At 35.1% G+C, this 23,882-nt stretch overlaps 2 protein-coding genes across 6 annotated transcripts; both read right to left on the bottom strand.

Annotated features, from left to right (window-relative positions):
- Positions 1 to 368: 368 nt before the first annotated feature.
- Positions 369 to 21,536, bottom strand: Ttd14 (TRPL translocation defect 14). 5 transcript variants are annotated; one of them, XM_076113159.1, is made up of 9 exons: positions 21,293 to 21,536; positions 20,991 to 21,058; positions 20,544 to 20,581; positions 20,017 to 20,054; positions 10,029 to 10,157; positions 6,079 to 6,215; positions 3,461 to 4,008; positions 3,013 to 3,203; positions 369 to 2,234 (listed from the first exon to the last, which is right to left on the bottom strand). In XM_076113159.1, exons 1-9 carry the CDS (start codon positions 21,339 to 21,341, stop codon positions 1,780 to 1,782), a joined length of 1,653 nt encoding a protein of 550 aa, XP_075969274.1. In that variant the 5' UTR covers positions 21,342 to 21,536; the 3' UTR covers positions 369 to 1,779. The 5 variants fall into 5 exon arrangements, with proteins under 5 accessions (XP_075969274.1, XP_075969273.1, XP_075969275.1 ...); XM_076113158.1 differs by having other exon boundaries at positions 2,998 to 3,203; positions 21,293 to 21,535; XM_076113162.1 differs by having other exon boundaries at positions 2,091 to 2,234; positions 3,039 to 3,203; positions 21,293 to 21,535.
- Positions 21,537 to 21,751: 215 nt separating this feature from the next.
- Positions 21,752 to 23,529, bottom strand: Rad51D (Rad51 recombinase D). The gene is made up of 5 exons (XM_076113163.1): positions 23,192 to 23,529; positions 22,661 to 22,871; positions 22,344 to 22,521; positions 22,135 to 22,257; positions 21,752 to 22,010 (listed from the first exon to the last, which is right to left on the bottom strand). The coding sequence occupies exons 1-5, from the start codon at positions 23,452 to 23,454 to the stop codon at positions 21,775 to 21,777; spliced, it is 1,011 nt and encodes a 336-aa protein (XP_075969278.1). The 5' UTR covers positions 23,455 to 23,529; the 3' UTR covers positions 21,752 to 21,774.
- Between the last annotated feature and the right edge of the window lie 353 nt (positions 23,530 to 23,882).

Below are 23,882 nucleotides of genomic sequence, written 5' to 3'. Positions count from 1 at the left end.
TTTATTTACTGCTATTCTGCGCCTTTAGGTGTATTAAAACCTGGTAGCTTAGCTTTAATCAATAGATATGCATTTAGAAGTAGACTAGAAGCTCTTGATCGTCCTTACCTTGTAATAAGGTGAGTTTGTCTGCGTGCCCCCAACAGAGGTAGGAATGACTATATTTCATAAAATAGCGAACGTCTGTGCTCACGAGCTCTCGGTCTATAAACTCATAGATCTATTATTACCTTAGGTACGAGATACATATCAAGATTAAGTAGTGGGTAACGTACTCCTCTTTTAATCTAGGTAATTACCGTAGTAAAAATCTAAGATAGGTATGTGGGAAAAAAGTAAAGGTTTAATGGGAAATAAAAGAAAATAACTTAGTTCCAATGACGCATCTGTTCTTTATTAAGACACAATGCGAGAAGTTTTACACATGCAATTTTGAGATTTTTTACGTCCAAAAGCTATCAGCACGATGCACCAAATAAATTATTTTAATACAATATTCAAAGCCAATTGTCTAGAAGATAGAATACAATTGTGTCATTTTGATAGCTAAGTGGTAATAAAACACGCTTTTCATTTATCCTTTTGGTGCAAACGGCTCGTAAGATAAAATGTTGTTGGCACGTTGTACGCCAACTCCCGCTCAGTAACTCTGTAGAAACAAGAGCTCTCAATTGCTCAATTATAATAGCACAGCCATTAACAATGCTACCGTGGATCTTTGCCAAACGATTGAATAGCTTCACAGCTATTTAGCAAACCGCTATACAGTAGACGTATAATCTTCAATACATTGAATTATTTTAAGGTGGCTTAAAAAATACTTTTGTAAAATTAATTTTTATGATTTTGCGTAAGTACTAGTTTCCTTCGACAACGAAAATAGTAAAGTGACATTGCGACGACATCAATTTCTACATCGAATTAATTCTATTACACATAAATATATTTTTTAATTACTCGATCAAAAATATATTTTATACATAAATCCAACGCTAAAAGGCCACTAAATAGAAACTTGGGGGACCATTTTAGAAGTGAATTACTTGCTTTGCACGACTGGTGTTTATTATCGCTTATTAATTGGACCCCTTCAAAGAAACGAGTGAGAACGATCTACGTGACCCCACAACATCGAGACATTTAAAATTCACGATTCAATCTACAAATTAAAACGATTTACTGCAATGTCCTAATTACGACATTTTTTATTTACGTTGTCATTACATAATTAAATTAAGTCTATAAATAAAATGCTATCGCGTAGGTACATTATAACCTAATATACTAAAATCCATACTGCAGCAATACTTAATGATATTATTGCGACGCTTTAAGTACTATTTAAGACGTGTGAATGATATCAATGTAAGTGTAATATTACATTCATTATTTACCAAAAGTTTTAAATATATCATATCGTGTAAAGGCACAAACAATATAAAACATTTCATTGCATCTGATATATTCCATTCAGACAGCTCAATACTTATAATATGCAGTGTTGTTCCTTGGATGCGTTACCTATGTAAAATATTGTTATATTTAAGGAATACTACAAAAATAGTTCATTTGGCAATTTATACAATTAGTATGAATAAATACAATATTTATACGAGCAATACATGATCCATTTAAACGATGATTGGCGATAGTTAAATATAGTATTACATTAAGTAAATCTTAACATTAATGGTATTTCACAATTTGGTGTATATTGAAGTGTTACAAAGTGGAATTTCATAAAATTTCAAAATTTAAATTAGATAAATTAATGTTTTTTTAAATCTTTACGGCGACCTTTGTCATCTTTGGTGATCCGAGATCCATCCTGTGGGTTTTCCTGAAGTTCTCCAGTTCCGCGTCGTGCGCAGATCCGTTCATGACGCTGCCGTTGTATTTAGGAGCGTGTCCGTTCAAGTTGGTGCCGTTGAGCTTGGCCCCGCGGCTGGCGGGCTTGTCGTTGTACCCGTTTACTTTGTCAGCCGCATGCCCGTTCATTTTCTCGGCCGCATAACCGTTCAGTTTGTCTGTGGCGTGGCCGTTCATCTTTTCGGTGGCATGCCCGTTCATTTTATCAACTGTGTGCCCATTATTTTTTTCCCCTGTATGCCCGTTCATTTTCTCGGCCGCATGGCCGTTCATTTTTTCACTTGCATGCCCATTTATTTTAACTACTCCGTTCAGGCCATTGGGCTTATCATCATGGTGACCATTCATCAAGGTTTTAGTTTGCCCTGATAAATCAAAAGAAAAGGTTCTTTTAACCCCGTCTAGGTGTTTCATGGTAACACTGGCGCAATTGTGTTAGTCACGTGTAAACTAAATAATGTTCGTATACGAAATTAAAACTCTAAATTCTTGAATCGCAATGTTAGTCCGTATTAGTGGAATCATCGGTAGAGCATATATCAGAGTACGTATGTCCCAGAATAATACTCTTCGAATCTGGAAAATTATGCGTTGACTTTAATATATCCGGGGTAGCCCTTTCGGGTTTCTATTCCACACACACTTACATGGATACGTATCTATACCTCCTGCGCATTGCACTGCCAGCTCTGGAGTCATATTACTCCATATTTCTAAAGCAAACTTGCGTAGGAGATATTGACGTAAAGTGCAAACATTCAATGTGTGATCTTTAATGAAAAAGAAACTAGACAGAAAATTATTAATCATATAAAACAACGTACCTGATAAAACTAGTAATAAAGAAGACTACCGGAACTAATAGGGGTGTCTAATCTATTCTATACTATTAATGACACAATTACGCCAGTGTTCACATCACAATAACTGCATGCATAGAAATGGCACAGAGATATCAGATATTATAAAGTCTCACGCAAAGACCAAAGGAACATAACATGAATCAAAATTATAACGATTATCACGCGTAAAACAGTTCCATTATCTTTGCTGTAGACATTATAAGTCAGCGGCGAATGAGTATTATGTAAATTGTACTCAAAACACTTGAAATAGCAAAGCATTCACCTTTTACTGTCTCACCGTGCCTGTCGTTGCCCGTGTAGTACCTTTTTGAGGTCTTCCAGTCTTCCTTCAGCGACAAGTTGTACATCGAGTAGGCGGGGTCGCCGGTCACTTCCTTCTCAATGGTCAGGAACTTGGGCAGGGAAGCGATCAACGCGCTCTGATCGTACGCAGCACTGTAAGTCTCCAAAAGGACTAATCCTCGACACCTGTAAATTTACCCAGTCTTTAGTATAATGTTGAAGGAAAATGTAACCAATTCATTACACAGCTAACTTTCTAAAAACTACCGATCTATTTAATAACGCACAAATATAGCATTACCTGAGTATACAATCGTATATCTTGAGGTAGATATATGATAGAGTAGATAAAATGATAAAATAAATATACATAATACTGGTTTTATTTATAACAATAATAATATACGTAAATAGATATTGTATGATTGCGAGTAACAAATCACCTGGGATGTGTGGGTTGCCTATATATGTCCAACTGATAGTACTGATTGTTGTAAATGAAGCAGCGGCGCTTTTTGAAGATGGTAAAGTGAGCGTCATCGCGTTGTGGGAGCAGGTTCAAGTAATCCCGATGCGTGAGTTGAGTTCTCACTTCAACAGACTGCAAGTTGGTCGGGTGGAACTTTCTGAGCGTGTGTATGTAAGACCAGTGGCCCTTTTGACCACGCTTGCGAAGTCTGACTTGAGCTTTGCGTAGATCGCTCTGCAAGTAGTTGTGGACAACATCGAAGTCCTGGAAGGCTGGGAACTCTGAGTCCGGGGCGAGTGGAGTCTTGACGAGGAACTTGCGTTTCTTTGAGTTAACGTTGAGGCGGTCGCCAGTGTCGAGGCCGATCTTCTGGCACACGCACGCTATCAGGCGGTTCATCTTCTTGTCGAAGTCCGTCGAGTTGTCGATCACGTCAAAGTACGGGTGACCGATCCACGCGGCTGCCGCATTGTAATCCAGCTCCCTGGCGAGCTCCACACCTTCCGACCGGCAAGCATGGTCCTGTTGGCAAGACACAACATGTATTAGCATTCAAATGAAACATTCAGGGAACAGCGACGTATTGTGTTAAAATTAAATACAGAATCAAACTAGGTCATACGGTGAGTGAAATGTCGGATTTCAAGCGGATTCACGTAATCGGATTACGTATCGTAATACAGATTCATCATGATATTTGATACCTTTAGTATTTAATAACAATGATCCTTAATCTCCGACTTTGGGATTTCAAATTAAAGTTTTTATCATTGACGTCAAGCAATCATTCATCGCATGATTGATATAGCTGGTTTTATCACCATAGTCTCAGAATGGCACAATGCCAATGTTATTGCAAAGTACAGAGAATGCATTGCATGATCCACCATCATTAATAAACTTAGTCATTCGAATAATAAAATTTTATAACTTGGAGCGAGCGATCAGAGAAATATACTATGCTGTAAATATTACAGTTTGTTTTTCTTTATGTCGAACATTGGTTAAATGGTTACATTTGTTTTATGTTGGTGGAAGCGAAATGTAAAATGTAGGTGTAGGTTATATCAATGTTAAAACAAGGCAACCGATTCTTGTTCAACAAATGTTCGTGGTGTGCGTGAATTTTCAACTAGTATTAATTCAGATTCAATTTTCACTTATCCGATAAATGCTTGATAACATAACGTTACCTAAGTCAGGGTCAACGAAACGTGGAGCGTCGTTTCGTATAATTTACTCATGCAAATAAAATGTAGGCAATAAACATCTTACGAGTCAATCTCAGTACACAGTAAAAGGGATGTGTAGGTTAGAGAAAATGAACATCCTTCAAGTTAACAGTATATAGCAACATTCAATCAGTTACGTAGCGACCATTAATAGGTACCTGGATGGATTAGACTCAAAGAAAAATACCATGAATTACCTACGTTATGAATTCAACATGTGTGGACACGTGATTGTGAATAGGCGGGCCGGTAGCAAATGCCGGTGCTACAATGAAATTGCATTCTGTAGTGTTTTATTATTTGAGTCACGTTACTAACCACGTGTAAATAACCGCGTAGTAGCTTGTCACGACCTCTACATAGTTCATCGTTAAAAAACTCGCCGGAAACCAAACGATAATGTGTAATGTGACGTAGCATTTTACATAGATTCGTATCTACCAGTTTGTTCAGCGTCTATGGGGTCATATGTTGACATCTACATTCTGATTTATAACTCTTATCTTAAGTATTTTATCTAAATGGTTCTTTGTTATCATATCAAAACATTACTAGGTTTACATGTGCCATATCTACCTATGTGCTTATCAAACATATTTTGGTAATGAAAACAAAATTAATTAGCATTGAAATTTGTCGTGTATGACAATTAAATCAGATGACTTATTAACCTGAAAATGATAAAGAAAGTGAGTGAACTTTGTATTTGACGCTTTCGCTGAAACATTAATTACATTGACGTGCCTTTATAGACAATAATATCCGTTTCCAACGAACGGGGTTATGATCTAAACCACAAACATTAATTAGATCGACAAAGTCCATTATAAACATCGTTATTATAACATAACTAATGATTGAAACGCGCGTGTGTTACAATTTGTCAGTGATATAAATCTAATAATGACAAAAGCAATTAGTCGTAATAGCCTAAAAATCTCACGTCCATTATGATAGCCTCTAACTGTCCCATTTGACTTCTGTTATCTGTAATTGTTCTATTTTAAATGTTGATCGTAATAACTTGTTTATGAGGTGATATTAAACATAACGATTGAGGACAATGTGCAGTTAAAAGCAAAAAAGAAAATCCAGCTTATTGAATATTAGAAAAAAATATGTCTAAAGATAGGAATTATGCAAATTAGATTCATATTTATAACTTAGCAACTGGCCGAAGAGCTAGCACATTTAAATAAACAGGTATTTCCGATCTTAAATTGATACGAATCAATTAGCGCAATGTAAAAATAGTATACTTTTTTCGTCGCGCAAATGTCCGATGTGTTCTAGTTTCATTCAGGCCCGCGCGTTTCCTAGTTCACTGACTGTCCACGTGACAAGAGAAAGGTGAACTCACCTCCAAGGAGTAGAAATCTTCGGCTCCATTCGCCGCAGACACCATGTGTACGATGTGATTGTACCGGTTGTCTCTCAACTCCACGCTGTTCCAGTTGTTAGCTGTACACATAGCCTCCCATTTCTCCTTTGATATAACTGAAAATGTAAAGAAGAACGTTTGGTTAATATCCTATATAACAACAATTACCTAGGAAAAAAAATCGGAATTGAAATCATAAAGATTGGAGACTAAATTCCCTATAAAAATCTATTCAGTTGCTTTCACGTAGTTCCCGGGCAAACAAGTAGTAACAGTTTCATAACATTAAATAGAGATATACATAGTCTTAGATATAAAAATATTCTGAATGAATAAATTCGGCTATTCGCCAATTTTATGTAATGCCCTGACACACTTTTATTTTTTACGAATGATTGTGCGAGACGGAAGTTTGAGCTTTTGACCTAATTGATCTGAATTCGTAACCGGTAAATAAATTGGCAGTACACGCAGGTACGACACACGTAGTTTAATACGAACAAGAGGTACCATTGATTGATTAACAGTCAAAAGTCAAGCGTCCACGATCGTTATTTGTACGGCGACGGTTTGATGGGCCATTGAGTGTGACGCATATACAAACACATTTAGATTGGGTATCAGACAGAATGACCTCTTTGGAACACTCTCAGATGAACACGCTAAACAAATAACAATTATCATATTCCTATAAACGTATTTGGTTAGCAGGTGGTTTTTTTTACCGTTGAAAGGAAAGCTCTGTCTATCTTAATATCTGTCTGCTCAATACTATTTATCGTCATTATTTTTAATAATACATCTGTGTATTCTGACATTGTGACCGCGTGTAAATTGTACACGTATCTGATAATAAAGTCTCGGTCAGATAAAGTTTTAGGAAATACCTAAACAAACAGACAAATAATATTTATCTTTACGTATGTGTTACGTATACAATTTGTAAGACATAACATGCTACGAGAACACGTAGCGATAATAAAAGAACATTACTTTCAGAATAATTAGACCGAATGACATGCTAATAAATGTTTAGCATTTCAGGTTTGACTGTTTCTCCTATTGGACGTTCAAAATGATTCAACCTTGGAGAGAAATGCAATTTTTCACTGCAGTTCCCATCACATCACAAACGAAGACGTTATCTGAGGAAATGCAAGCACGTTCGCCTTTTCTTTTTAATAGCAAACTTTTCTGCGACCTTGCCGTGTATATTTAAATTTTCTCTCATAAATTACAACAAAGAATTCAGAACTGCAACGAGCCAAATTATACCATTTTGCTTGCGAACTTCGGAATTTATTGTTATTTGTTTTATGATGTTTATTGTGCAATACTACGAGCTCCCAACATGCATGACTCTGTACATACATATTATTTTATTGGTTGTATTTGACTGTTTTCGCTTATGCAATCGATTGGGACTGTATAAATGTGGTAGAAGCCGAAAGCCGTAGGAACAGCTAAGCGGTTTCCCAAAGTTTACCTTCTTATAAAAGAAATAAACTAAAACATAGCGTATAAAACATTTGTAATACTAGGCTACGATACAATAGTGATTCATGTAATCGTTTTGTTTGAATATTGAGTATAATAAATATCATATAAACGACACGTACAAATATTCTATCGATTCTATCAATTTGTTATGAATCAAAACCTATGATTCATGGCGTAGAGACTGCGCAACAGGTACATAACTTTATACCATAAAGACACTGGTATAAACCACATATCTACGTGGTATTATTATTATAATAAGACATAAGATATTATATATATCTATTGTAAACAGAGTAATCACTACTTTTTCAATTGCCGTGTTGATAATTCTTTTGCACTCAATTAACAACCTTGTACATTCAGCTAGGTATGATATTTCAATAAATATTTAATAGAAATGGTAACGAGGTTATATTATTACATTTTCTTTAACCTTTTAAGAGGTCATTGAACTTTGAGGTTTTGTTAGTTTGTTTGCGTATAACGCAAAAACGTCTGAATCGAATAAGACGTGATCTTCAATGTTAAAAAAACACTGACGTTGCCACAAGTTTTATATTAAATCGTATGAACGAAATCTTGCAACATACTTTTGTTAAGTTGCTTTGCATTCAAGGAAAATATAATTTCATGTCGATTGCAGGGAATTTCCCTAACTTAAACATAGCAATAAAAAATGTAGGCAGTTCAGTTTGATGTCTGTAATGAACTTTTAAAAGCAGCAGTGCCCTACATACTGTCTACAAGGGCACATGACCTCCCTCCACCCGTAACTCGCCCTTGACTGTCTACAACACGACTCAAAGCCATAATATTAGAAAAACCTAATCAACGTCTACAAGATTACTTTATCAATCCGATTAATGCACAAAACTTTCCTCGTATAATGTTTAATTTCAACGTGATAAACTCAATCACTACGTCCGTTGACGTCATCACTTTATTGCATTGTGTATTATATTTGAGTTAAAATAAACATGCTGTATTTGGAAGTTACACAATAGTATCTTAGTTATATTTTTCCTCAGTAACGCTTTTCACTATAACCAAATGTCTAAAATTCGCGATTCAATCAGGTTCCGAAAACCACAACCTGTATGCGTATCACGTATCTCAGTTGACAACTAGTGTATGTCAAATTGATGGTCTCTGATCAGTACATTGCTGCGTTAATGTAACGTGTTAATTACTATAATCGAAGGGAGAAAACAATGTACAGCACAGTCAAATTAAATAGTTGTCAACTGAAATACAAAATAGCCTCCCTAATGTCAAAATATTCTCAGTTCACATAAAAGCTGAATTTTGAAAAATCCAGTTTCCTAATAGGGTATGTTATTTATAGAACCACATAAATGTAATAAATTATAAGGCGGGATTCGAATTACTTAGTAAAAGGGTCCCGCGTATCACAATGAGATCTACTAGTCATTTACACGGTCCGCTACTCCAAAGCTCGTACGTATGAAAGTTCTATACATTGTATACAGCCATACAAATTTTATGATGCTGCATGAAAATACATAAAGTTAGTCGTTCAATAGTCGCGTACAGTGTAAACTCTGAACAACAACGATAACAGCACATTTAAATAGCCTTTTACATACATGTAAAATATATGTCATTTGTATGCATATAACTATCTAACGATATGCATATCTGGCGATACTTATAGGGCACATGTCTCGTTTTATCTATATTATAGAATCTTCCACACATTGTAGTGTCGTGTGGTGTGCAAAGCAATTATTTATATCAGTACACAATTGCCCTTCTGGCGTCTGTTAGTCTGTATGTCCGTGACTTCGTTCCACGTCACTCATATTGTTCCGAGCCATCAGCAGCATATGATATTAGTAATATTAATTATGCACATAATATGTATTACACGTGATAATAAACATGATAATTCATTTGTATGTAAACATCATCGTATAAGAAACATGTAATTTAAATCGTTTAGCAACTAGATAAGATATTTATTATAATAATATCCAACTTCAAAGAGCAGTATATAATTGAATTGAGGAAAAATAAATTGTTCTACATCCGCGTTCGCTGTCGCAAACAGTCGTTATTAACCTCTATAAGATCGCAACACATTGCGTAACGTTCGATGTATCATTGCGTTCTGGACTCTGAACGATTAAGTGTAACAAGGCGGATCTAGACGAGTGTAACGTGAACTGTAATCCAACCATGTAACGTAACGTCAACTCTACGTGTGGACGCCACTGCGAATGTTAGCGAGCGTTGCATGAAACGTTACACTCGTCTGGACTCGGCATTAGGTCCATAAAGATGAGTCAGTTAAGATTAAAGCTCGTAATCTGCACAAAAAGCCACCCACGGGGCGGGGCATTCCCCGCTGCGTCATACTACCATATCGTGCGAGGTTCGACATAAAAAACTGTCTGTGTACTTACATGCACTGGCATCCATCGCTCCCCTATCGCATATAATTAGGCAATTCCTCTGGCATGACCTGCCCAGCTCAAAGAAGGTGTTCTCAATCTGTATCATGGTCTTCAGTAGATTCTCTTGGAATTTCACCGCTGCAACAATGACATACACGCTTATAAATAAACATGAAACATTAACTTGATGCTAAGGAAAGACGGAATGAGTCATGTGACGTATCTAGTGATTAAATTAATTCACATGTTGAAGGGAAAAAAATTGCGTCAATTTGCAGATGTTGTGTAACGGTACTGAAGTTTGCTGAAAAAAATGTACTAGTTTTAAAAAGACAAGTCATTAAACTATAAAAAAGTATCCCCGACATCAAGACCTTGCTTCCAACATCAATCGTAAAAAATAATTCGCTAGCTAGTTTATCTCAAGAATATGACGATACCGCATACGAGGGCTTTTATGAGGACTAGCCAAATTAACGACTGCCTAGATAGCCAAGCTTTAAAGCACATAAAGAAATGTTCCCAACTACGCAAACATTTAATGGGCCCGTTAATAGACAACTTTGTAATCCTATTTGAACACCAACATTAGTAAATCTATAGCCGGAAACAGAAACTTAAATACTTCTTTTAAACTGCTATTTAAGCAAGGCAACCCTATTAAGTATGACGCACAAACGTTCAAATCTAATTATGACGTAGGTATATTGGGGTTTCCAAATTCTTGACGACATTCGGTCATGAGTACTAATTTTCTAGAACAATAACCTAAAATTTATGTTGAAATGAAGCCAAACGCACACGTGGTAATGTCCTCTCCTACCGAAAACGGTGTGAAAATGTGTTTTAAATATAGCAATGAACGGATGAAGCACGCTCTTCAATTATTGTGCCGAGAGCCGGTAAGTCCCTGTCAAGCAATACTTGATGATATCAACCGAGTACTTATTTAATTAATGTAATCATACTTGACATGAAAACATTATGGCGTTTGTGTGCAATGATATAAAAATAGGCAAGTAACTAAAACTAACTATCACCTGCAATGACTTTTCTACATGGTAGTGATAAATCATATTAGAGTTAGTAATCACAGAATAACTGCGCGTACAAATCAATGAAAATATTTGATAGAAGGTGCAAAAAAAACTAATTTTCAATACTTTCAGTAAATACGTATTTCCATTTGGCACATTAAAAAAAACTAGAAGTTGATAATCTATTCGGCAATTAAACAGCACGTAACGTAATAAATGATCACAAGAAGTGTCATTTATCTACATTAAGTAATTAGCGAAAATACAACGAGGGAGATCATTGCATTTTATGATACAATCCGAATAACTGGCCTTATCAACTCGTCGCTTTAATGAAATGTACAGAACTGAGGTCAAAATTATTCACATACATTTTTAGAATTAACGGTAATTCAACATCTCGTTTAGCGGACGTGACTGAAAATTAATAGTGAAGCGTACTCTCCAATCCGAGTTTAATGAATAAAAGATGGAATTATATTAGGCTCCCTTGTCCTTAAAATTAGCATATTCAATGCATTGATTATTTTTTAAATTGAAAATCTTTTGAGCCGTCAAGGAACATGCCGATAACAGTACCTACGACTGATATAAATAGATTCTCCTTTTTTTCGCCATCACTACCACGGATAGACAGATTCACACGACTATGACGCAAAAGGGGGCTGGCGAGTGCGGGCGACCAAGCGCGTCGCAGAATACACATTATCACCTACAAATCACTGTTAACGACCCAGACAGATGCCATTGTAAGCTATGAAAAAAATGCTAGATTACAAACTACAATGAAATTGTCATTTGCCAAGATACGTTCAATTCTGCAAGCCAATCTGAAATCAATGTCGAGATGAATCAGAGCTTTAAATCAATCGTCGATCGCTTCAATTTCCGCGAGATTCCGCCATAGTACGTTACAATACGTAGCAATCTATTTTGTCGATGTCGTTCGGCTCGATTGCCAGTGACGGGAATACAAGATGCTGCTAGTTCATATTGCGATATGAATGCTTTTCAACTAACAACGATCAATTAAGTAGGTATTGCGTCAAGAGGTATCCTGTTTATGTAAGACGATTCCGACTCTGACCGTAACAGAGCGGTAATGTAATCACTGAGTATCACCGGTTTATTCTGCATTGCAATCAAGGCAGAAAATATTTAACAAGAGCGAAGAAGACGCCTGTAAAATAGGTGTCATAACTTCTACAAGTTTTATTTTGAAGTTGCACTTAACGCTATGTTCGTTCAAATATAATAGGTTTATTCTCGAGTGTTCTGATTGACAGATAGTGTGTGGCATAAGGCCGATACCTTGGTGCTCTATTTAAAAAATAATGTAAATTATTTTTGCTGGGGCCGGAGAGACGATCTGCGGCCATGATTGTCTCGTGCGTTATTTTGAGCGCCATACCAATGAACTCGCACTGGATAATTCATGTTTGTAGCGACAATATCTAAACAAGACTAGACCCTATTATATTGAACAATACATAGTTAAATACAGAGTTGAACAAAATTAGAATACTCGATGCGGAAACCCTGTAAAAATATTTACGTATTGTGACTTCTCCGTCAGCTGCGCAACCGATTTATGAGGTAGTGAAAACGTATAATAACAATTTACGATCAATTACTTTAAATTCAAAATAAATCATCACATTATCTGAAACGCAGATGTTTAATATCATCCATTATTACGTTAAGAACGGAGGCGTACATATAGCGTCATTGTGATCAAGATTACAGTAGCCAGACATAAACAATGCCTCGTTTAGTGTATCACCTTGTCATCATCATCAGTCAAAATTACACCTCCGGTATGGACACTACCATGATTAACTGATAGTGAAAATATGTAGCCACAAACATCATAAAATAACATTGCTTCTGTTAAAACACCGGTCTAGAAAAACCATAATTTGATTTAACCGCGGAAGTGTCTACGTGTTTCTTGTCAACAGAAGGATAATACGATTAAATAAGGAAGTAACGGGTGCATTGTAATTTCCTTCTTCCAAGCAAAAAGTTTTCCTTTTCTTTAACAAAAACCTACACAGGATTAATCAGTTAGTTTTTTTTTCTGTAATCAGCACTGCGCGACGTTGATTACTTTCGTACCAAGAACGGAATGGTATTAAAACTAACTCAATGGCATATAATAAATCAGGCTATAACGAGTTTATTATCCCCATAATCCAGCTTTACATTAAGACAACAAAGCGTTTGTGTGTACATTACCGTCGTATATTACTGTAATAATAATATATGAGGCTGTGGGTTAACTGATTAAATATTTGGGAGGTGAAGGGCTTGGGCTTTGATAACCATTGGATAATAAATATTTCAGGCAATACACGATACGGCGATGATGTAACTATCATAATGATACGAATCACGACAAAGGTAACTTAAAAATTAATGCGATGAATTATTTCAGAGACAAACTTATAAAGACTACGTTGAAATGTCAGATTTATGTTCATTTCGCGTGTTTTGTTTTCATGACAAGTTTCATGCACTACCTATCCAAATTACATTATTCATCGTTATTTGAGCAAGCTCCTGTTCGTTTTGCATGGCGACGCTACGATTGTTTTATGACTCAACAGAATTTTCCGCTGCCTATTTAGATTTGACATTTCCAGCCATATTATCATAACAAAGCTACTTGTTAATGTTTGGTTCTCAGTATAATTACTTTTGTGGCAAAATCGTCTGAATATTTAAAATATTTTTACGAATACTTAAATACATCTGAAAACTGTAGGCTTGGCAACGATTACATGTGGACGTTGACCAACAACACGCCTCCCAGTGACGCGAATACCAGAAAAAAAATATTCGGAGCTACGTCATCACAAAATGCTAGAGGACGGTAATTAGGCAAATACCATACGTTAACAACGTACTAGTTTTGTCATGTGACAATTATCATGTCCTGTCAGATGTCGAAGAATCAGAAATGTTTTCTTGAAATAAGGCTACGTGGTTAAAAATATGGTTACTGGCACGAGACCAAAACCTAACAAAATCGAGCACGTATGTTTGAGAGAAGATCTACTCTTATTTAAAGTGAACAAACCTTTTGGGTTTAGAACAATCTAAACCCGCAGTGCGCTACTGTTGTTGTTAAAAACAAACTCGTTTGTAATAATAACTTTCTTCATCAACTGAGAGTAGTTAGAAATTTCGTCAAAACTTCATGACGTGTGCCGAAAGTTTTAAGTCCGCTTTATTATGTAGAGCAACATAATGTACAAGGAACGTGTTCAACCTCGGGTTAATATCATTTTAATCTGTTTACAAACTAAGTAGGTATGGAAACAGTCTGGTCCCTAATTTGATAAGAGCCACACGACACTTGAAGATAGAGCAATTAGCGATAGATCGATGACCCTAGCTGGCCGTAGGTGATTATGGTCTTAATTAGCGTTGAGTAGCGCTAGTGAGTATCCTTTAGCGTTGGTTACCGGATACCAACTCACCACTGTCGCCCTTGCTTGCCTGAGCCACAGCTGCCGCGGTACAACGTTTGCAACCAGTAGGACACTTGTCAACTGAAACACTTATCGGTGAATCTGCACAACATTAATACTACTTACAAACCTAGCTCTAATATTTCTAATTGAATTAAGGTATCGAATTTAATAGTATCATATATTAATGATTTGATACAATATTCAAGTAGACACGTAAGATAGATTACGTTAGGTATCAACTGTTTATTCAGGGTTCGCGTTTCTGATGTATAGTTTCATTAAGTAACCATAGACCCGTTAATGATACCTTTGTGCTGTATTATTGACATACAACTTCAAGGCAACGAAGTAATTGCTAAAGAAAATATTTGTAGGTCGATTTATGTACCTTAACCTCACGCGCCCTACTTCATAACAAAAGGTTTCTGTGCCCAATAAAATGTATAAGGACGATATCTAACAAATTATTTGTAAAGTTTCATAATATCGATTTCCGAAGACAAAAAAATCGATACGAGGTCGCAAAGCTATTATCATTACAAAAAAAAACAACGGCATATGGCCACCTTAGTAGTTTATGGAGCAATGACAAAAAATAATAGGTACCGTTAGAGGTTATTAACATTTAATGGTCATGAATTAGATACACATCAATCAATATATTTGTTTTTACGAGGACGCCCTGACCTTGCGCGGGCCATGTCTATTGAAGCAAACCTAAGTCAACCACCCTCTGTAAAAGCTTAAGTTTTATGTGTTTGTCAATAATACGCCAGACACAAACAAAATCTTCTGACGCCGCAATATCTCCATTACATTCAGAAAAATAGGGATTGCTAAAAAATATATTGGCTTGGATTTGCGTCGGATTTTTCAGAAATCTCTGAAATAAATGGGCATTTTGTCAAAACTCGTGTGTCATTACTCATTAGCATTTCCTTAATATCCCAAAGTTCCATTCAGATTTAAAACATGAAAATTTGTTTAAACCGTTTATAATGGCTCCAAGACACATAGAAGACGAATTCGCACTTGTCATTAAATATAAAGACCTTTAAATTTATTTTTGAGTGATAATGTAACGTTTGTTAAACGGATGTAGGTACAGCATTTATTTAGATGAAACATTTTTGACAATAACGATGAATATCAAGTCGTACATATCTGAGTTCTTGTACGTATTTATACGTCAGCATACATGAGACTTGTTTGTTTATATTCATATCTAAGATAGATAACAGTAACTGACGACAAATAGAGATAGTTAAAGATAGGGCTAGTCGTACACTTAGCTCACGCACGCGTACGCACATTACCCTACATTTTTGCCTTCCCCATGTGACCACATCGACCACACAGATGCATGGCGACATGCGTCACATGGTGATGACAAAGGTTTAACAAACAATTAACAATGGACAGTAATTTCGAGTTATATTCAGTTCATTCGAGTGATATTTAAGCGCTGAAGTGTAATGAAACAGAAAACTGCGGTTGAATGGCACCGTGCACGGTTGTCTATTTCTGTGTAATGGCTAACATGCGTAAATAATAAACGTTAGCAATAGATTCGCTTACGCAACAGCTGTCAGGATACAATAGGGTCCGCACTCCACGTGCCTATCGCATATTTGTTTTAAATAACAAAAGGAATTATTCGCATAACACATTTTAATTATTTCTTATTACATAACATATTTGATTAACCTCGCAGAAACATTTATTTCGGTATTACGATCTAGTTATAATCGGTTCGAATTATTCATGATAAATTATTATCATTTCATTGTGTTAAGAAACTGACATTGCAATTAGAAAACAAAGTATTTTACCCAACGACATTTCATTATCGTATCGTTCTCGTTTAGTAGGTACCTAATTAAAGCAAATTAGTAATCATTGTCAATAATTAATTTGGAACATAATATTGTTAATCGTATATGAAATGAAAAGAGAAAATTGCGATTGTTAACGCAATGTACAGATATGGTATCTTGAAGGGCACAAGACTCATTCGGCATTGAGGACTTTTTATTAGGAGCTTAATTAGAAAATCCAATTTAGTGTTGAATCAATTCGTTTTAAAGCGAGATTGAACATTCCCAATTTCAGTTCAAAAGTTAACTCACTTGTGTGTAAGAAAATAAAAATATATCGATATCTTCAAGGTCTTTTCATGGATTTTAAACATTACAAAACGTAGTTTATATTGATGACTTATTGTTCAAAGCGCATCTAACGGCAAGCGACACGGTAATAAAAAATATATTGAAATAGTTCTGGCGTGAAATGGTATAAGAAATATTAAGTTTTCATAAGCTAAGGAACATCATTTGGTCAGGATACAGAGTATCTCGTCATAGGTGCTAAGACCGTAAACAATGGCACAGACACACCAACGCAACGTGTTTCCAGTGCCGTGAACGTGACCGTGAACTAGCTAATACATGACACGTCATCGGCACACACATTAACATTCACGTGTTGAGAGCACCGCGAAGCCTCATAACGATACCTTACCACCCACCCCGACCCCTCACAGCTTTCCTCAACATACATTTATAATTCTATTTTTATAAGAAGATTATACGAGTAGAAATATGTATTATTCAATGGGAGAACCCTTGAGCGGCCTTGCCTCTAATGGATTAAACAGATTTACAGGCACGTAACGAGAAAGACTTGAGTGCTTAATGCAATTGTCAATAGACCGTACTAAGCTAACTTTATATACTTGTTTAAGTTCTACGAGTATAAGAAATGAGATTAGAGAGATTGTCAGTGTAATTATGAAAGTAGAAAGTCGGGTCAGCAACGACTGAATATTTATTCTCTATGTATTTAGATAGCTACAGACAACAAGTAAACACTGAAGATAAAGCCAGCTAAAATAACATCACATCCTTCGATGTATAAAAATAGATGCATTCGCGAACACCTTTATTTGGAGATATGAAACAACCATGATGGTGAGTAAATAAAACTATGGCTTGTTTGACTTTTGCCTCAGGCGAGGTGAATACACAGAGATAAAACGTTTTCTAGCAGCTAAAAATGAACATTTCTGCCATTCCAGCCAAGTATTGACGCGAGTGAGTAACTATAGCCATTAAAATAAACAAATGCATATAAATAGAATGTTCATTTTATGGTGTACAAAACAAATATTGCACTCATCTAGTGTTAATTTTGGCTAGCCTTAAAATAAACAACAAAACCGTCAGAACGAAGTATTCTAAAACTTCGTATAAAGGAGAGCTCGCAAATGTGTTCCTCGCAACCTAGAGAGCTTCAGGGGCAAAAATAAACGTTGCGCGTGATCAATGTAAAACAACTGAAATATATAAGCGTAACCGAAACAAACAAGTTACAATCTGCGTTACACAACACAATAATTAAGAGTTTTTTCTTATTTTATATGACTTTTGATGTCGGTCTGGATCGTTTTATATTGGACTTTGGCCCGTCCCGAATGTAGCTAGGTACATCTTGGCAGTGATTGTAGGGACTATGGTACATCTGCCCATTATGATGACAAAGCATCTACGTCAGTATACATTTTTCGATCACGTGGGAATTTTAAAAAGAATTTCAATAGTGACATGAACTGCATGCATGATTCATCCGAGGTTATACCTTTAGTGGATGAGCTCCAAATTATACACATGACATTTTATATAAAATGTTATGTTGTAGCTGACTACAGTGCTGATGCAATTTGGTCTTCGCTTCTCAATTCGTACCTATGTATATTAAATGATAATAACTAAAAACACCATCGCTAAGAATTAATGTAGATATTTTAATTCCGGTTACATATTATTCGAGGTAGTTTATAGCTGTTGATTAAAATGGTAACTAGACAGTATTTCTGGGCCAAACGATAGCCACGTTCGACAGTAAAGTAACTATTTATGTAAAACAGGCAATTTACGGGAATTACACATATTATCATTCTGACGAACTTCGACCTAAAAGTGTATAAATAATCTAAACATATCCCAATTATGGGTAAAATAATGGTGAAATCCTTCAGGGTTTTCCCTGCGCAATTTTTCCTCAAAGAATAAACGAATGAAGTGTAAGTATGTACCTACCTAGCTATGGGTAATGGCGATATGGTTTTGGCACGAAAAGACAAGAAAAAATATTGGCAACTCGTTTAAATGAAATAGAAAGTAAATATCTTTGACTAATTACAGGAACTGACTTTGTGAAGATTCCAGAAAATACCCGTATGTTTCTTTACATTTTAAAATTGATTTATTGCCAATCATGCTAGCCTGAAGACATAATTATAGGCGTTTAGAAGTGTAAATTCAATTACCAAGTTGGCAAGAAGTTCATTGTCGACCTACCTCACGTGGTTATTACGTCAATGGCGGTCACGCCTCCAACAAAGTAGACCAACATTTACGTTATAGATTGAACTTATAGAAAGTTAATTTAACCTCGGCCATCATTATATGTTGAAACTTCTAGAAGGTTTAGTATAAATATTTAACAAAAGCTAAGCAGAAACAGATTTGCAGACGCGCACCTGAGGATCATTATTATACGCCGGCTGGAATTTAAAATATGCAAACGCCTAAACACGCAGTCATTGACCGTAATCGGAGCAATAAATATTATTGCATAACGATTCGATGCGCAAGGTCTTATCGCACATAATCCAAGATCAAGAGCAAATTGGATAGGACCAGTAACAACGCGGTCTTTGGGTGCAAAAACTTGTGATATAAGTTTTTGGCAACAGTTGATGGATCAACAATAAATGAACGAACTGGCACCGAAGGTTTCCGCCCGTCAGACTTGCCAATTTCAACAAAAGCTAATACTACGATTTTACGAAAATAATCGGCTTTTTAGCAGATACAAAAATTATGTATTTTTTTTATTGTGCTGTGGACCAGTTAATCGTATGTCAATTGCAACAAAAAGCAATAAATTGTTACGGCAATAGGACATGCCCCGCCATGGAAACGATTGTTTACCCCTATTGTTACTTCGATCCGGTACTGTTGGTTAATTCTACAAACCATGAGTTCGTCGAGAATATTTGTTTACAAACTCTATGGAACAATGTCAGTTGATGTTATAGATGTCCGCATCCACAATAAACTGAGAATTCCGCAAACAGTCTATTAACGGGAAAGTATCGTATCGTATACAAAAACTACTTCGTTGTTACTACTGTCAAATTTTTGATTGTTAGTGAGCAATAAAAATGTAAATATTTTGTACCTCAGAAGAACATTTGGTTACCTGGGTGTTGTTTGATAATATAATTAACACGTGTTTCGCACGCTACAGAAGGAAAACCCTTGACGCAAACAATATGAAACTTCATAACATTGTGATAATGGAGAAGTGGTAGATACTTAAATTAAAAGCAACATATTTATGTAAATAAACAAGTACATAATAATATCAATAGTTTTTTGTGCTGAAACTTGAGAAAATAGTTGAAAGTAAACATACCTTCATCCGGGGTGAGATCTGCAAACTTGACTCCACCACTGCAAAAGAAGAAACACATTATAACAGTTGTATACACAGTACAATCATGTATTTAATTCATATGACTCAAATTTCACTTTACACATTAGTTGGCAATTCCATGTGACAGGACATAAAATAAACAACTAATGCATATTTATGTTGTACAAGCTTTTAAATTTCGAAAACTAAGGCATTGTCACAGTGCATGCTGATAAAATCAATTTTTAAATTTACATTGACTTTCTTTTTTTTACAATCAAGACAGAATTCATACTTGTATAAGTAATAGGTTTATTATAAAACAAACTCACATACATTATTAGTCAACTACAGCTGATCTGTCAAATAAGCTGAATCTGGAAAACCTTGTGTTCATTACATTTTATGGTTTAGGTTTTCCTCATATTTATTATATACCAAATATAGATTAATAGAAATGTAAATTTAAAAGCTTGAAATTAATGTCATGAGATGCACTGTGTAGTTTTTGTAGGTGTCACAATTACCTGAGGAGCACGGTAGCCGTTTCCGGCACCCGGAACACCTGGAAATAAATACAATGTGGAACCATGTCTTACTGGATCTCCAGATGGAGAAACCACAACTCAGGGGAATTCTAATAGTTTCAAATAATTGTTAAATTTAACATAAACAAAAATAATTTTGAAATCAAGGACAATTTTAATGTTCCAACAAAAATCTAAGTGAACTAAAAACATAATTTGCCATGTAATGGTATAATTTTATAAAAGGTAAATACACAATGATTTTACATTTTCTTTACAACAGCGGAGATAATAAGCATGCTATAGATTATTATCTACGTCTTGAAGTTTAATTAGAAATATAAATTTATATACAAGAAGAGTACAATTATTATAGTAATAATTAAACATATTGCGTTAACTTACTGCTCCAAAGTTTTCTATCAAATTTAAAAGAATGAAGCTCACCTTCCATCCTAGATTCTCGAAAAACGTGCTGAGGCGTGACTGTCCGGTGGTTTTGCCGCCACACGGTCCTGGTTAACAAAAATACAATGTGGTTTCGTGGTAAAATATTATACGTATTCATAAATCCACGTGTTGCGTTTTTCGTAACACCATTATCTAATAACCACCAAAATTAAATAAAAATAAATTCAAAATTGTGATCTAATTACAAAGCATACTTGGTAGAAATTAATGCATAGCGGCACAGAAAGAAATTAATAATAAATACAACTATACTACAAAAAATATGATAAAACCCTTACCTCCAGTGAGGACCAGTTTGTAAACGATTTTTTGGGATTGATTCGCCATTTTAAAGTTAACCGAAATATATAAATTAAAATTAAATTACACTAAGAAGGATACTAAGCACACAAATATCATAAAAATGTTAAATTTACAAAAGTGTTAAAAAGAGCCATCACAGTACAGTAAGCATCGCCTGTCAGGCGTGCGCTCAAATGAAAGAGTGAATGAAAGTAGAGCAAGTGATTGACTGAGTATTTTACCGCGCAGCATCGAGTTGTATTCAATCGAATAATCCATAGACAAAAAACGTATACCACAATCAACTAAACATGTTGTCTACGGCCAACATTGGCCTTGTGCCGCCATCTATTCCTTACTAGTAGGAAAAGCACAATCATTACTTAATAGCACAGTAACTAGATGTCACTGTACGAGGGTTTTTTTAAATTCGGATGGACTAAAAAGTAGTGAAAACATACTGAACAGTACATATTTATTAAAAGACGCCATTTGCGCTTATATTAATAATACAATGATCACTAGTTACGTTAATGGAGCTGATGACAGAAACTTTAACTTTTGTTATAATATTATGGCATTCTTTAGAACTGTCTTCAAGCTTGTCCATAACTAGAACTAAGGCTGGAATTTGTTCCCAATACCTCCCCAAGCAACGATTCCTTTTTTCTATATGTGTAGTCTCTTTGAAAAACGAAGTGGGCTCTCTATCATCTACAACAAAACACAATGAAATATTATGAATAATGTGTTCTATCATCTAAAACAAAACACAATGCAATATTATGAATAATGTGTTCAATTACTCTAACATATTTAAAAGTAAAGTTATTCTTACCTTCAGGATCATAACTCTCAGAGTCAATCCATCTAGTCTGTATATTTATGTAGACTATTCCTACATTAAATTCATTACCTATGAATCTGCTGTAGTTAACAAGGGTATTTAGTAGTGATAATCCTGTAAAACAATAAGGTAACAATATTAGATACAGACTTGATTCTATAATGTACATAAGAGAATATAATATTATCAGGAACAGTTACCAATTTTACTTTCATCACCAAGGTATTGGAACATAAGACATGGTAATGAGTCCACAATAATTAAAGCCAATTGGTCTATGACAAGTGTTTTATTTTTTATACTCTTGAACAGTTCTAGCAGCTCATCCATTGTAAAGATGTGAACTACTCTTATTTTGTGCATCAACACAGCCATATCCTAAAAAAATTACAATACTAAAATTACATTTGTATCGCATAATCTGTAAAAATTATTTCTAATAATTCATACAGAGAAAACATCAGTACTTTATATACAAAAAGACATGACTTGATAAAAAAGTTTATTTCATCAATACCTTATGTGAAAAGCCTTGGGCATCTAATATTTTTTGTATTCTAACCGCAGAGAAATCTCCTTTGGTATCTACATACAATACAGTGTTCTCTGCATCCTTGACACAGTTTATTGCTAGTTGGAATGATAACTGGGTTTTCCCTGACTCTGCGAGGCCACATACTTCTGTAATATACCCTACTGGTATTCCGCCCCCTGTTATAGTATCCAAGCTGAAAAAAAATGTTAACATAAGGCTTTTATTACTTCTGGGTTATTATTTTTAATAGTTCCAGCCAATAGGCACTATTGACCCTGTTATTTTTATGACTATTACCACTTTTTACTGTGGACTCGCTAATGTAAACTTTTAAAAAAACTACCTGGGTATGATGTTGAACATTGGCATTTCACATTCAGTATTTGTGTAACTTGGTGTTTTATATAAAGCATAAATGTATCTTTTTTTTTGTAATTTTATTTCACAAAACGGGACAATACCATTGTGTAGCAGAATTAAAAGATTTTAATATATCTAATGCTGATTGCCTACCTTTCTATACCTGTACTAATTTGTCTCCTAGTTCTTAAAACTTTATTTAACAAAGTTGGACCTGTTATCAAAGGTGCAGAGTATTTTAAAAATATATCGTTTCTAATGGCCAATATTTCTGGTAAGTTTAATTTTGTTAAAGCCGCCAATTTTGTTACATCTTCTTGAAGAAAGTCTTGTATAGTTGTAATATGATTTTGAGCAAGTATCTTTAACACATTCTGGGTAAGGTGACAAAAAGTTTGGGATTTTAACTTTTGCATTTATAAAACAAAGTTTTTTTACAAAAATAAAGTTTTACTAGAAGAGCGGGATTGTTTTCTTTTGTGTTTGACAGATTGACAGTTGAAACTTGAACTTGAAAATTATATATAGGTAGCTGTACATTTGAAAGTGGCAGCCCCATCCGATTTTATAATAAACAGGCAACCCTATTTAGCTATTAGGTTGCCGCCGCGCGCCGGCTGTTACGGGTTGATATAGGTACCTAAGTCTAGTTCGGCTTTGACAACAAAATAATATAGGTAGGTACCTATAGGTAGTTTTGTCAGCTGTTGAGGTTTAAAAAATGTACCTACCTACCGATTTAAGTACCCTTTGATTCATTTTTCACAGACAACAGCGAAAACTAATTAGACAATATTCAACTTAAAGTAAAAATCGGTTTTACTAGATTATGATATCATGAGTA

This window comes from Anticarsia gemmatalis, chromosome 4 (assembly GCF_050436995.1).
Source record: "Anticarsia gemmatalis isolate Benzon Research Colony breed Stoneville strain chromosome 4, ilAntGemm2 primary, whole genome shotgun sequence".
In the NCBI taxonomy this organism is placed as follows: Eukaryota; Metazoa; Arthropoda; class Insecta; order Lepidoptera; family Erebidae; genus Anticarsia; species Anticarsia gemmatalis.
The sequence above is the reverse complement of the archived record's forward strand: the minus strand, read 5'-3'. Positions and strand labels throughout refer to the sequence as shown.